The sequence below is a fragment of the Danio aesculapii genome, chromosome 22 (assembly GCF_903798145.1).
Source record: "Danio aesculapii chromosome 22, fDanAes4.1, whole genome shotgun sequence".
NCBI classification, from domain to species: Eukaryota; Metazoa; Chordata; class Actinopteri; order Cypriniformes; family Danionidae; genus Danio; species Danio aesculapii.
The window spans coordinates 11,696,616-11,712,245 of NC_079456.1; the positions used below are offsets into that span (position 1 = coordinate 11,696,616).

A 15,630-nucleotide genomic window follows, 5' to 3' on the forward strand; every position below is an offset into this window, starting at 1 on the left:
CTATGCAGATGGCGCTCTGTTGTGTGAATTTGAACAGTGTCCTGACTGGCCAAAATATGCAGGAAATCTGCGGCACTTAAAAAAAAGGGAACTTCACCCATTTTATTTTATTGTTTACATTGTACACTGGAGCAAACAACTTCAAAGTAATTGTATTTGAAGCCAGATCGTCAAGCGACACTAAAAATATTACTATATATTATGGCAACGCCTCCACCTTTTCCTTTAAGACGAGACTCTTGTTTACAACGATATCCTTTAGGTGTAGACTCGTTTAAAGTCCTGTAATAGTCACTAGTTCTAGCAAGGTTAGTGCGTTATGCAATATATGAGTTTGCGTTGAATTCAGCGATTACAGAATCATGAAAATCCGGAGGTTCTGTACAGAGGTGATTTGAGTATCACTTTTTTTAATCACAAGGTAAACCAGAAAATGATTGCAAACAGTAATAAAAAAAAAGTATAATTATTTGAAGAATAAAGTGGTGTATATATACAATCAGGCAAATAATGAACGATCAAATCCCACTGTAAGAACTTTCCAAATACAGCTATGAATAAAACTGTGAAGTTTGGTTTATGTAAATGATGCTGAAGAGAAAAAAAACTCATCTTGAGAAAACAAACTTTATAAATGTGTATTGTAATTAAAGTCTACAGACATAATTAAATAAAGTACTACAAAAGAAACACTTAAAAAGTGCATTTAGTATGTTCTTTTCATTAGATTGAAAAAAAAATGAGAAGCCAAAAAGCCTGAAATCTCAAAATCAACATGTGAATAAAAAAAAAAAAAACAGTTTCTGCCTGCGGAGTCTCGCCTTAGCTGGCGATTAGGTGCGGTGAACGCAAAGGTCAGCTCCTCAAATATGTATGGGGAGGCGTGTGAAAAAGAATATGTGTCTTTGATCTCATGAGAAACAGAGAGAGACATAATCGTCTTAATTTCTGCATGATGATGAACGCTCACTCTCACCTCTGATTCAGGAAGTTTACACGAGGACCACATGTTGGTGCTGGCAGGTGAGGAAGCCTCATCCTGAGGAGAGAGATGGGTTAAAAATAAAGGAAAAACATTATTGTGTATACAATGCAAAAATGCTTTTCTTACCTCGTTTTTTTGTCTTGTTTCTAGTCCAAATATCTAAAAATTGTTAAACCTAGAAGCATTTTCTAGACAAGCAAAAAATATCATCTTGCTTTAAAAAATAATGTCAAAACTAAGTGAGTTTTTCCTTAAAACAAGCGAAATAATCTGCCAATGGGGTAAGCAAAATAATCTCATGTAAAAAGGAAAAACAAGATAATTCTGCGTACCCCATTGGCAGATTATTTAACTTGTTTTAAAGAAAAACTCAATTAAATGATGATTCTTAGACCTTATCATTTCAGACAAGGAATGCATTACTTTATTGTAGTGGTAAACATTATAATATTTAATATTTTATTGAAATGATTCTGAATAAACATTAAGCTTTAAACTATGTTCAAATGTTATAAGTAACGCAAAAGAAACGTAGCAATATATATTCTTTGATAATCTAAATAACACTTAGGATAATTATATTTGCCCAATAAATATATCAAATGTTAACACACACACATATATACTTGAATATACTTTGAAATTAATAGTTAGCATATCTGAACATATATGTGCATATTTGCAAGTCTAATGATTAAAAAAGAATGAGTAAACTGCCATTTTGGAAATATTTTGTTATTTATATGATGAACAAAGGTACATGTATGACATTTTTCTTAATATTGGTGAAATCCAAACATGAACTTATGTTGCGTATGTAAGATATGTGATTTGCCTGTATTGCCATATATCAGATTTATATATGGGGACTTTGTCATGTTTTTCTTAATTATTAGAGAATAATTAAAAATTCATACAATTAATTGACTCTTCTATAAGTTGTCACCTTTATATATTAAAGTAATAAGTTCCAATTTAGGAATATTTGCTACTGAACAGCTACATTAGCTATTTAGCAATTGATTTATACACACAGACATACATTCATAAACATCTTTAAAGTAACATCTAATCTTCTTATGACTTGATTTGACCAAAAAAACTCTGAATGTTGTATTTCTCACCAGCTCATCATGGTCCTGACAGGAGAACACCTCTTTGAGCTGTGGGTCAGAACTGGCCCGCTGACTCCTATCTCTCGTCCTGCCGCCTGCTCCGGGACCCTTCTTCTTAATGCTGCCATCTGATTTCACACAAAAACACACACTTAGCATTTTCCACTACAAGACTTCTTCACCTTATCAACTGCCGTCACATATAAAAAGCCTCCTTTTTACACAATTTTTGAAATCGGTACCACTAAAACAGTATGAAATGAAACCAATTTTGGGTTTCATTCAGCAAATATGCAAATCTAGTGATTCTTCTATCTGAATATTAATAAGAAATTTATTCAACAAATCGACTAATGTATTCTGAATGATGCAGCTGACGTATAATAGACGCAGCACAGACGTTTATACTAGCTTTAGATCAGTGTTAATTTTGCCAATGAAAATAAAATGGAAAATGTTTAATGACTAATACTTGAAACCAAAAGGAAACTTGACAGATCCAGAAACGCTTGTATTCTGATTTCCACATCTAATATACAAACAGTGCAATGCAATGGATTGGCAAAAAAAGCTTTTCTTACTTCATTTTTTTGTCTTGTTTCTAGTGCAAATATATTTAAAAACTCTTAAATCAAGAAGCATTTTCTAGACAAGCAAGAAATAATGTGTCAAAATGGAGTGAGTTTTTCCTTAAAACAAACTAAATAATCTGCAAATAAGGGAAGTAAAATAATCTTATGCCAAAAGAAAAAAACAAGATTATTTTGTTTACCCCGTTGGCAGATTACACCACCTGACAAAAGATTTGTTGTTGATCTCAGTTGTATAAGAGCAGCAAATAATAACTTGACTTCTAGTTGATCAATTAAAAAAGTGATAGAAAGTAGACTTTTCCGATGAATCATCTGTTGAACTGCTTCCCAATCATCACAAATACTGCAGAAGACCTATTGGAACCCGCAGTCAAGTTTGGTGAAAGAAAAAAATCATGGTTTGGGGTTACATTCAGTATGGGAGTGTGTGAGAGATCTGCAGAGTGGATGGCAACATCAACAGCCTGAGGTATTGAGACATTTGTGCTGCCCATTACATTACAAACCACAGAAGAGGGCAAATTCTTCAGCGCTCCTTCTCATACGTCAGCCTCCACATCAAAGTTCCTGAAAGCAAAGAGCGTTGAAGTGCTCCAGGATTGGCCAGCCCAGTCACCAGACATGAACATTATTGAGCATGTCTGGCATAAGATGAAGGAGAAGGTATTGAAGATGAATTAAAAGACTACTGATGAACTCGTCCTGCAAGAACGCTTTCTTAGTCATTTCAGATGACTTAAATAGGAGACAAGACTTTTGTCAGGTAGCATATTTAGATTGTTTTAAGGAAAAACTCACTTCATTTTGACATTACTTCTTAAAATGACAACATTTTTTGCTTGTCTAAAAAATGCTTCTTTATTTCAGAAATTTTTGATATTTGGAGTAGAAACAAGACAAAAAAATCTAAGTAAGAAAAGCATTTTTATAATATTAATGCAATACAGTTTATATGCAAAACTTGTCAATCATACATTTAGAGCAAACTAAGTTTTTTGGTCTTTAAATGCCCCATGAAGTAATTTGAAATGTGCATTTTTTTATTTGACAATTGACAATCTCAATCAAAAAGCAAGACAGGGCGGAACATATAGTAGCTCCTCCCCTTTAAAAAAAAAAAACAGCCAATAGCCTTTCGTTTTTATCACAGCTCTGCCAGTAACTATGGTTGAGATCAAACGCATCAAATGAGAAGCATCTTTAAGAGGGCGGGACATTTCAAATACTAGAGAGCATTTGATTGGTCAGAAGATTTGATGAAAAACTGAAGTATGATGTCACAAAAATCAATGACCCATTTAGGTAGAAGTGACAAGCGTTGAATGTTTATATCTTCTAAACACAAATTTTGTCACTATTTTGTAGCACACTAGCTTATCGATATCCTTCAGACTAACATACTGATACTAACATCTAAAAAACTTGATTTTGATTTCACGAGACCTTTAAATCTCTGCATCTCCAATGTAAAGCGTGTTTAATGGTATGACGCTTACTCTTAGGCAGTATGCTAGAATTGCTGTCGTATCCGCCGAATGTGTCGGCTCTGCGTGGAAGCAAACTCAAGGATGGACTCTGGCTTCCTTCGGTCTGTGCTGATGTTCCCCGAACTCTAGACGTCAGGAGGTTCTGCAGGTTCTCCACTGTAGAAAGACACAGAGATACTGCGTTTAGCTGTATTATGTGTAAGAGACAGATATATTTGTGTGTATGTGTAAGAGGTACCTTCAGTGATGGCTGCTTTGAGAAGCGTCTCCCCCTGCTGGAGGTCAGATGCGTCTCCGCGGAGGAGCAGACGAGAGCGGGAGCCTGAGTCCTCCAGACCGGCCACACATTCAGACAGCTCCGCAAACAACTGCAGCTTCTCCGACAGACTCTGAGATATCTGAGCATCCTTCAGTGCCAGACGCTCTAAGGAAAACCAGACGTAGTGTAAACAGCGGGGGGTTTGTGGTGGTTTTTATTTTTAAACAAATTAAAGCTTCATAGCACTTTACAAACAAAAAAAGCACTTTAACCCAAGGACTGCCCGCTCGACCAAACGGTTGACCATGTTTTTACTGTTTTAAATAATGACTGTTAAAGCAATTTAAAGAATGACTGTGTTAAAGTAATGGTTTACACACACAGCATTGTTGGTTTACAAAAATAAATAAATAAATCAAACACGAAATCCTGTTGCACTATTACACTTGACTTTGGTTTTACTGTAAAAAAAAGAACATGTTAAATGAAAATCTGAAATATTTTATGGCATACTTCAAAAATAAAGATGATTTAGTATTCAAAAAAAATTGAATATTTCTTTAAAATAAATTGGTCTTATGTTTCATATTTTTCATAGTATATGTATTAAGCCCGGTGCTTTTACCATAAACCGACATATCAATCATTTGGTAGAGATTGATATTTTAGAAATTATGATTTTAGAGTGTGTTACCATTAGGGGTTAAGAAATGCCATCCTTTTTTTTTTCTTAGTGGGGTAGTTAAATGGTTAAAATACGAAATAAGAAAGCATATTTAAAGTATTCAGCATTCCTTGATAAAAAGTTCATGAAAAAATGAATGAAAAATAAAAGATTAAATTAAAAATGATTCACAAGAAAATAATTCTAAATGGTATTGAACACAATATAACTTACAAAAATGATATTTTACAAAATGTAATTATTAAAAATTCATTATATTAAGGGTTATTATAAGTTAACTAAAACTAACATTTCAAATATCATGTTCCTGTGATACATTTTAACAGAAAAAAAAAGATTAAAATAAATATTTTAGAAAAAATTAAACAGTCTTCGCGGTTCAGTGATTAAATTTTCTAACATTTGGTTGCCATGTTAACTCTTTGAAACTTGAAGCAGTTACTGTAGACTGAATGGCTGCCCATCTTACACTTTTAGTTCTCATCTGGATGGTACAGACTAATGCTTATATGGCCCAAACATACAACCCTTTCTCGAAGTAAAAACACAAATTTGAAGAACACGACACCCCCAAACCAATTCAGTTTAATATATTTTCCCTTTATTTATTTTACTTAATACATCATGCTGCCAACCTCAACTTTCGGTACTGACCTGTTTATATGCTTAATTTGTAAAATGAATGCACATCATATATTGTTTATGCAAATCATATACTGTTTGTTGCACAATATGTGGGTTATAGTGTGATTTATTTAGATGTTGTAATCAATTTTAAACTGCTATTTTCTTTTTTACTTTTGTATAACTGTCTGATAAATCAATCTTTAAAAAATAAATTAATTAATAAATAAAAAATAGCTGTTTGGAATAAAAATATGAAAAGTATTTAATAAAAAAGTATGTGGCAATACAACAAAATACAACTTGCATTTTTTATTAATTATTAAGAATTAATTATAATTAGGGGTTATTATAATTAAACTATTTTGTAACTTCACGTACATGTTAAGTGAAAAAATAATATTTCTGTCAGTTGATAAGAATTCAGTATGAAAACCAATTGCGCCCTCTTGTGTTTTCTTTAAAGCTCCTCAAACAACCATCACACAACATCAAAATGAGAAGTAAAATATAGTAGCTCAGACAAGCTACATGTGGTGGTTTACCCTGGTACTCTCTGACGCGGGCGACTCTGGCCTCCTCTTCCTCACTGAACAATCTCTCTTCAGTATGCGGACAGCTGGTGGACACAAACAGAGAAGGAACATTAGAGATCTGCAGACAGCAGTCATTACGGTTCTAGTCGCACACACAGACCTCTCCACTGCCTGACGGATATGGGTGATCCATATGTTGCGGTCTTCTTTTGAGGCAGTGTGGATTTCGTACATCTCAGGTTCATTTGAGGAAGCGCAGATGAGGAACATTGCCCGCTCTTCGTGAGCCACCTCACGCACAATTAACTTCTGCAGAGAAATGACCGACGGCTTGTTGTCCTGAGGAAAAAACCAACACAGATAGGTGCTTTAAGAGGAACTATTTCTTATAGGAACACATTGAAATAAAAATTCTGGGCCGAAACCAAAATGAAAAAAAATATATATGGACACACAAATGTGGCTTTGTAATAATTTTTTATTATTTTAATCAATCATATAATGTAATTTGCAAGATATTTTAAATTTAACTAAAAAAAAACAAAACATACAAGTCAATAATAAAAAATTCTGTTGCCATGACAACACATCAGCGCTATTGCAAGCAGCAGGAACAAGTATACTAAATGATGTCCTGATGGCGCGTTATTTGAGTGGACTTTGGTTTGCTTGACTATGCAAACATAGATACGGTGCTCAACATAAATGAGCACACTCCATTATGAAAATGAATATTTTTATCCATTTCTCAGTGATTATACGTAATATATTTTGGCACATTTTAATAAAACTGATTTATTAAATGGATATATTTATTAAAATAATATTTTAGTCACCGAACATCTTATATAGAAAAAAAGAAAGATTAGCCATTTAAATTCATGCGAAATATTGGAAAAAAAAACTTACAAATTACAAAATTTTACCAAAATTGGATAATTTTTTGCTCTTTTTTTAATAAAGAAATGTAAAAGAACATTACATATTTAACAAAGAATATTTAATAACATATACATTTGCATATACTAATTTTGGACTGTTATCATAAGTTATTTTGTTAGAATAGCTCCAGATGTGGCTTTAGTACTGACTAATCTAATGTATATGCACAAATATAAGCTTCCTTTAGACCAAGGATGCCCAAAGTAGGGCCTGAGGGCCAAAGTTGGCCCACAGTACCCTTTGATTTGGCCTGTCAACCAATCAGAGAAGTGAGGAAAAATGATGGCCATGGTTTAGAGATAGTCATACAAATCTATTGTAACCTTGTTTGTTTGCTTGTTTGTTTTATTGTTAAAAGCTAACTGAAATTAAATGTTTCAATTAAATGGTGTAAATGAATCAGATTTTGTTTAAATGTACATACCCGTCACCTGACGCATGGAGGACAAATCAAGGGAAAGGCAGATTCTGCTTGACTAGGGTATTCATCATTGGACTCCACTGTGTTATAAATGTGATGTTTATGTTTTTATTGCAATAAGTTATCGTTTTAAATGTTATACTGCATTAGTCAATATGATTTAAAGTAATGTTTTCTATTTACTATTAAGTCTTACGAAATAAATTAGGAAATTACCCATGGCAACTTTAATGTAATATACAGTAGTTTGGTATATTTACCTTCGGCCCATGGCTCTCAATGATATTTGTCTTTTAGCCCTTTATAAGAAAAAGTTTGGGCACCCCTGCTTTAGATAATATGAATTCAATTGAGAGATTTGAGAGATCTTATATGTTGAGCACTGTAGTTATGCATGTACATGAACAGAATATCCACAGAGCGGAATATTGATCTATTTTGAACTTTAGTTCAAAACTGGGGAGTGGGGTGCTAACTTGTTGGAATAGCAACAAACCATTCTTGTGTGGCACAAGCCATTGAAATGAATGGTTTTCATAGCAAAGCACTTTCCACATCAGTAACGAAATTTGAAGGGAAAAAGAAACGTGTGCAGACCACTGGCCTATTTTTCGGTACACATTTTCAAACGTTTTCTCTTTCAGGAATTCGGTGCATCCCTTATTTCTTATCCTGTATAAATCATAGACAGGATATTTTATACTGACCACAGTTGAGAAGACATATCTCTGGTCCTTCTCTTGGAGCAAAACGAGAACATCAGTAAGAAGCAGTGCTAGAATATCTGCAACGCAAAGAAAAAAAAGTATTGTAATCCAAACAGACTTGTGAATGAAGCCTTTAAGACAGGGGTTCTCAATCTCTGTCCTGGAGGTCCAGTGCCCAGTAGATTTTAGCTCCAACTCCAATCAGACACACCTGGGCTAGCTAATCAAGCTCTTACTAGGCTTTCTAGAAATATCCTTGCAGGTGTGTTGAGGCAAGTTGGAGTTAAAATCTGGACTGAACCTCCAGGGCCGTGTCTGAGAACCCCTGCCCTAAGGAGACAAAAGTTGGGAGGAAAATTTAGTTTACTGCTTTTACATTTACTTTCAAATTTATTTTTCACCAAGACCATTTGCATTATTTTGCAAAAGTATTGCCAAGAATTTAACCTCGGCGTATAACGTACATTATTATTAAGTGTTACATTTCAGCTTTATCTCAAAATTATTCCTCCCCAACAAATATTCTTCTTGACTTCTCTTACAAAATATTTTGTTTTCCCCCAAAAATGTTAATACTATCACCAAAAGTGTAACATTTACACTTAAACTTTTTATTACATTCACAGAGAAAATATTGCAAAGTTTCTTAAGAGAATGTCATACTTACACCAAGAGAATGCACACATTTTTTGTGTGTGTGTGTGTGTGTGTGTGTGTAAAACGATGCTTCTGCAAGTTAACACAAATGTTTCACAAAAGAATGCAGTTTTTAAAAGATGCTTTCTTTGCTAAACTATCGTGGTCACTCAAAAACTGCAGTCGTGTGCAAAACTGAAACTTTTAAAAAGAAATGTTGAATTCTCTTTTCAAAATTATAGCATCACCTCTAGAAACTCTGCAGCTGATTTACTTGCACAGTATTATTCAGAAGCCAAGTGTTCTCAAAAAGTGCTTAGTTACCCTGAGAAATTTAGTTTTCTCACAAAACACTTCATCTCATAAAAAAGTGTTAAATATTTGCACTTATTTAATTAAAAAGTAAATTAATATTTGTGAGAAATATTGTATTCTTTCAGAAAAAAAAAGCTTTTTCCATTACTTAAATCCATCACAAAGTTTTTAGGAAAGATTTTCAAGGTTTTTGTGTTCTTTAAAATAAAAAAACATTTGCTTTCTTTACAAACTATCATGTTCCACAAAGTAACTTTATCTTTGCTCGTAAACAGCACTAAAATACTATTTTTAGTATTTTACTATTAATACTATCTAGACTATTTGTTTCATTACAAGCTTCTTGAGGAAAGCAATATTTTTGCAAAGGAATACAGAAACCATTGAAATGTTATTATTCCCACATATAACGTTTTCCAAATCACTATGTCATTAATAAGTCCGCAAACGCATACATGCTGTGTTTCTCACAATACCTTTAAGTCGACCAGACGCAGCTTTCCAGTTGACCGTGCCCTCAAACAAGAGCTTCCGGCGGCCCTGAGAGAGGTCCTCCTTACGGAAGACACGTCCGTCTTTAATTTTCCCAAGGGATTTGGGCTCCATCTTGGAGGCGATTTCCCTGAGCCGCGTTTCCTTCTCATAGAGACTGACCTGAGCATCCACCTGAACAATTACGTCTTTAATTAAACCCAGAGCTTGTGCCAATCCTTCATGCTCTTCTGTCCCGGCTGGTATGAAAAAGAAAGTGTTTAAAACCTTGAAAATCTACTGAATAGTTTCAACGAAATATAAAAACCAACCTTCAGTGTTGTGTAGGATGCGCTCCAGAAGCACAGGGTACTTGGTTATTCTCTGTGTCACTAACAAGATGCACTCTGGGACTCCTAACCGTCGCACTATTGACAGATTACTTAATTTCTGAAAAATAAGAACAGCAGATAATGATTCAAAACATTGGGAGGACAATTTAGCAAATGATAGTAACACAGAGAAGATCTGAACATACTCTTATGAGGTTCTGGAATTTCTTGTTGCTCTGCAGCTGCTCTTTGTAGTGGTTGACCGCTTCAGTGTGTCGACTGCAGAAATCCCCATAACTTTCCTTCATGCGCTCTCCGAGCTCTCCCGAAAACTAAAAACAGACACATGAATAAAATGTCTTCCTGATGCTCACTTCTTTCCCAGTATTAGCACAATTTAGGCTAAAAAAAAGTTTCTTTTTTTGTACTTTGTTTGGAAGTAAAAAGAAGTTTGAAATAGTTGTGTAAAATGAATACTGTTTTTGAACACTCCAACACCCCTGTGCTGCTAGCATGTACACCCTAAACACAACAATGGTGACTGTTGCTGGATTCAATGGCCGTGCCCAACTGAGTCTGGTTTCTCTCAAGGTTTTTTCCCTTCATTTTCGTCAATTGGTGAAGTTTGTTCCTTGCCACTGTCGCCACTAGCTTGCTTGGTTTTGGGACTTGTGGAGCTGCACATCGATGGATTTGCTCTTCAGTGTTTAGACTTTAAGCATTGACACTTAAACCACACTGAACTGAACTAAACTGAACTTCAACTCTGAAAACTGGACTGAAGCAGTTCCAACTTACTAGAACTTCTATGTTAAGCTGCTTTGACACAATCTATATTGTAATAGTGGTATAGAAATAAAGATAAATTGAATTGAAAAGATGAATTCACAACAAACACAGAATTAAGCATTTGTGTGAGTAAATTATAAACAAAGTAAATGCGAACATGTGAATTGTGGCAAATTATCGGTGTTTTACCCCCTCCAAGTCTTTAAAATCTCTTAAAGGTCCCTTGAAGTGCTTTGAAATGAGCCTTTTTTTATTTGATGTTTGACATGATCTCAACTGAAAAACGAAGAGAGGGTGGTACAGAGTAGCTCCTCCCCTTTAAAAAACAGCCAATAGTGTTTTGTTTTATCACCTCTCTGCCAGTGGGAGTGGTTAAGCTCAAGCGCATCAAATGAAAAGCAAATGAGAAGCATTTTGAAGAGGCGGGGCATGTCAGATACTAGAGAGAATTTGATTGGTCATGATTTGATGAGAAAACTTAAGTATGAGGTGACGTGCAAAAAAAGTCCATTTAGGCGGAAGTGACAGCTTTACATCCGTTGTATGTATTCTAAATGTGAGATTTGTCATTGTTTTGTACCACACTAGCTTATAAATATCTTTGAAGACTAACTAACTGATACTAACATCTAACAAACATTATTTTAATTTCACTGGACCTTTAATGAGTGATCGTACAGGTGCAGATACATCTGTACCAGCTCTGCTACTTGACTCACCAGTGTATTCGTGTGCCTAATTTGATGTTGTTGCTTTGGATGTTGTTCTCCTGTCTTACCTATGAGATATGAACTATAGACCACACTTCAAAGAAGGTTTCGTTCCAGAACACACAGACCGATTGCTTAATTGTCATGGACCAATGGGAGCTCAAAGGTGTTAAGGAGCCAAAACAAAATCCCTTAAGATATTAGATTTGGTAAGCAGTTTCAAACTGCCAAAATGAACTCAAAACATATTTTGATTTGGGCAGATTTTGTTGGAAGGGATGTGATTTCAATTCAATTTATACTGGTGTGTGACCACAAGGATTGTGAGATAGGATGATTTAAGTAGGAAGTGGAAGGCATGAAAAGTGAAGCTGAATGCGTGAAAACCACACAAGTGAAGAAGGAAGTGTAGAGTGGGAAATGTGAAGCACCGGAAACAAGATAATAAGATCTCTGACCAAAGAAGTGATAAATCAGAAAACAGGCATGTGATAAGCTGAGGACAAAAAAGAATGAAGACGAATGAAGACCCCTAAATATAGTGTGTGTGGGTAGCACAATCGCCACACAGTAAGAAGGTCGCTGGTTTTGTTTCAATGTTTAGCAGTTTAATAGTCTCCTAAGTAATATTTAATAGGTTTATACAGTACCTCAATGTCAGATCCACACAGACCACTGGTAGATGGCACCACTAGCTTGCTTATTTATGATATTATTATTATTATCATTATTATTATTATTATATTTCCTTATTATATGTCCACAGAATATAATTTTTTCTGTAATTTAGTCGACTCTTTATTCCAGGTGACGAATAAACTATTAGTCAGTCAACAATTCGAACTGTTTTAAGCCATTAAAACAATTTCATAATCCTGCATTTTGTCAGCAGCTTCCTCATATGCGCACATTATAGGACTACACAATATCATTATGTTACACACACAATAGCCTAGGTAGGTCTACAATTACATCCTTGAATGACGTCTGGAATGAAGCAGTTACTGCTCCTTGTCCAAAACTATGAACAACGTAGGCGCAAACATGAGGTCATGTGCTTTGATGACGATGAACTTCACTGAGACCCCCCCACCTACCACAAAAAAAAAGGATTTATGCAAATTACAGGGGTCGCCTCATTGAGCACGGAAAATACAGAAATCTGTATCAGATCCCTGAGTAAATATAGAGAAGTGTAAAGAATGTAGCTTAGGGCAGAAATTATTACAATAAAATATTTGACGCAGGAAACATAAGGCGGGAAATGTGAATCGGAAAAAAGCATGCGCAAAGTTGTAAGCGTTAGGCACAAATTGTTACAACGGATGTTTGAATAAGGAAGCATAAGACAAGAAATGTCAAATGAAAGGTTTACAGTAAAAGGGTCACACAAAATATAAAGTGACCACAGCATGTGGGAAGTTTTTATGCGATTTGTGATGAGACACAAAGTTGGAAATTTGACAAAAAGAGGGAGGAGGCAGGAAGTGTAGTGCAGGAAGTATGAATCAGGAAGTATGAGAGCAGTAGGAAGCATGAGCTGAAAGTGTTGAAAGCAGGAAAAAAAAGACCAAAAATGTAAAGCAGGAAGCACAGAGCAAAACACGAAATAAAGCAAGAAATAAATGACAGAACTGTTTGAAACTGAAAGTGAAACACTAAATTAAGGTCAGGTACCTGGGATATAAGAATATCTGCGAGTTTATTGATGGCGTAGTTGCGTTCGCTGCCCGGCTGCAGAGACTCTACACGTCGCTCTCTAAGACGGGACAGGAAGTGGTTGTGCAGCTCCAGCAGGCTGTCCAGCCGGGGAAACAGACAGTCCACCCTGCGGTCGTCCAGCTGTAAGGCCTCCCGCAGCTCTCGAGCGTAAACGCGGAGCATGATCTTCAGCGTCCGCACATGGTGGATCTCCGTCTGGATGAGCTCTGGAGGACACAACACATGTTTACATCAGCCATGAGGATTCATTTTTCTCACAATTTACAGTGCTGGGTAATTATTACATGTTTATACATTTTTTGTCCCTGGAAACTATTACTTTACAATTTAAAGACTATAAAATTGAGTCACAAATTAGATAAAACTGTTAATTTGTTAACTGAACTGATTGGAATGCAACTGCTCTCCAGTACAACTCACTGATCCAAATGATCCATTCAGGGCAATTGATTCACTCAATTGATTCAAAAAGATCTTAAAACACACACTCAGCGCCTGGCTACACATGCAGCGTTATATAAATGCAATGCTTCCATTGAAAGTGAAAGTGAAAGTGGTGACATAAGGCTTAGTATGGTGACCCATATTCTGTGCCTTGCTCAAAGGACTCACCTCAGCCGTGGTATTAAGGATGGGGCTTGTTATTCACTCCCAACACCTACAATCACTGGTGGGATTTGAACCTTTTTGACTTATAAGTCAGACTCTTTGACCATTAGTAGGGCCAGACGGAATCTGCAGACATTTTTTTGCCATTTCTGCGCAGAATTTTTTACAAAATCTGAAGATTTATGCGTGATGATTTTGCGAGTATGATAACCAAAACCTTAATATATGAACTAAAAGTAATACCTTTTTAACTTGTATTTAATGTTTACAATGCAAATCCAATTAGATGCATTGCCAAATAAAGTGGAAGTCTTCTACTAAAAGACTGAATTGTGAATTATTTATATTATCATTTTCATATTAGTCAATAATTATACTGAAATTCATTTAAAAACTGAATAAATACAAATTTACACATATTTACACAAACAAATAAACAGAATCAATGATGGGCTAAAAATCTGTGGAATTCTGCTTGTGCAGATTCCATGTGGGCCTAGCCAAGGGTCATTTTCATTTCTACGAAACTATTAAATTAACTTGAGTAAATTTGAACAACAGAGGACTTCCCACTGAAGTAATATTTTATTAAAGTCTGCAAGTTGCTGAGACTTATTTGAGTATGTTGTTCCAAATGAAACTGAAAAGTAAGTAGGGGGTGGGGCTTTCTTTTTATGCATCATAACCCCATAGCAAACTGATGTCGTCAGAGAAAGACAGCTACTCTAAACGCAGAAGCAAATGGTCAGACTTTGATTGAGGATTACCAAAACTATTTTCTATAGTGGATTAAATTGCAGGGATTAATTGTTCACTTAACTCTGCAAAATGCACATCATAAAATTCAATTTTAAAGCAGCTTTACTTTAAGTTAAGCATTTGCTTTGTGATTTGTCCACCACTGTCAACGGAAAAGAACAAATACTGACCATATATAACATCCTGTCTCTTGACTGTTTCCTTCGAATGCATCTTTAAGAAGTTCTGATCCACAGCCAGACTCCAGGACTCCACCTCGAAGTCTTGCGCGAGGGCTTCCAGTTCACTCCGTACTGTGGCATAATGTGCATCTGCTCACAAAAAAAACAGAAACGTTTCTGAACCCTTTACCCACCCATCTCAAACCTTACTTTACATGTTTTGGATGATGTTTGGCTTCTGAAATGAAGCCTCACCTTCAACGATGAGTGATTCGGGCACTGTGGAGGCCAGAGAGACGGTGTCATCAGCAGGACGTCTCACTCTGAAAGCATCAATCTCATCCATCTCTCCTGTGATGGAGCTGCAGGAGAACCAACACGTGCATTAAATCTGAACACAAGAGCTTCCGCTTATTCAGTTATGCAAGGTAATAAAGACATTTTTATTACAGTATAGTTTTACTAAATTGGCCATATTAATATACCTACACCCATCATATTTACATATTATATACATATGCATAAAAAATTAACAGATTATAATTGAATTAATTAAATGATCAACAACACTACTAATTGCAGCAGAATAAACATACAGAAACTGACCACATAAAATTCAGATTATCTACATGTATTAAATAAAAAACAATAAACGCATTATATATACATACACACACACACACACCCAACACACTTATCTAATTTAACTGCATAAAAATATCATATTTAAATCACATGTGATGTATGTACATGTTACTAACATTAATTTTAC

At 35.1% G+C, this 15,630-nt stretch overlaps 1 protein-coding gene across 2 annotated transcripts in view; it reads right to left on the minus strand.

The window, feature by feature from the left end:
- The window catches only part of LOC130215863 (rho guanine nucleotide exchange factor 18-like), a 92,647-nt gene that overhangs the window by 29,978 nt on the left and 47,039 nt on the right, over positions 1-15,630 (minus strand). For both annotated transcript variants that reach the window (XM_056447714.1, XM_056447715.1), the window contains 13 exons: positions 15,114-15,220; positions 14,868-15,008; positions 13,285-13,535; positions 10,315-10,440; positions 10,109-10,226; positions 9,782-10,036; positions 8,355-8,431; positions 6,445-6,623; positions 6,294-6,367; positions 4,419-4,604; positions 4,190-4,336; positions 2,110-2,228; positions 977-1,039 (listed from right to left, as the gene is read on the minus strand). In XM_056447714.1, the coding sequence (XP_056303689.1) occupies positions 977-1,039; positions 2,110-2,228; positions 4,190-4,336; positions 4,419-4,604; positions 6,294-6,367; positions 6,445-6,623; positions 8,355-8,431; positions 9,782-10,036; positions 10,109-10,226; positions 10,315-10,440; positions 13,285-13,535; positions 14,868-15,008; positions 15,114-15,220 (1,843 nt within the window). The remainder of the gene's footprint in view (positions 1-976; positions 1,040-2,109; positions 2,229-4,189; positions 4,337-4,418; positions 4,605-6,293; positions 6,368-6,444; positions 6,624-8,354; positions 8,432-9,781; positions 10,037-10,108; positions 10,227-10,314; positions 10,441-13,284; positions 13,536-14,867; positions 15,009-15,113; positions 15,221-15,630) is intronic.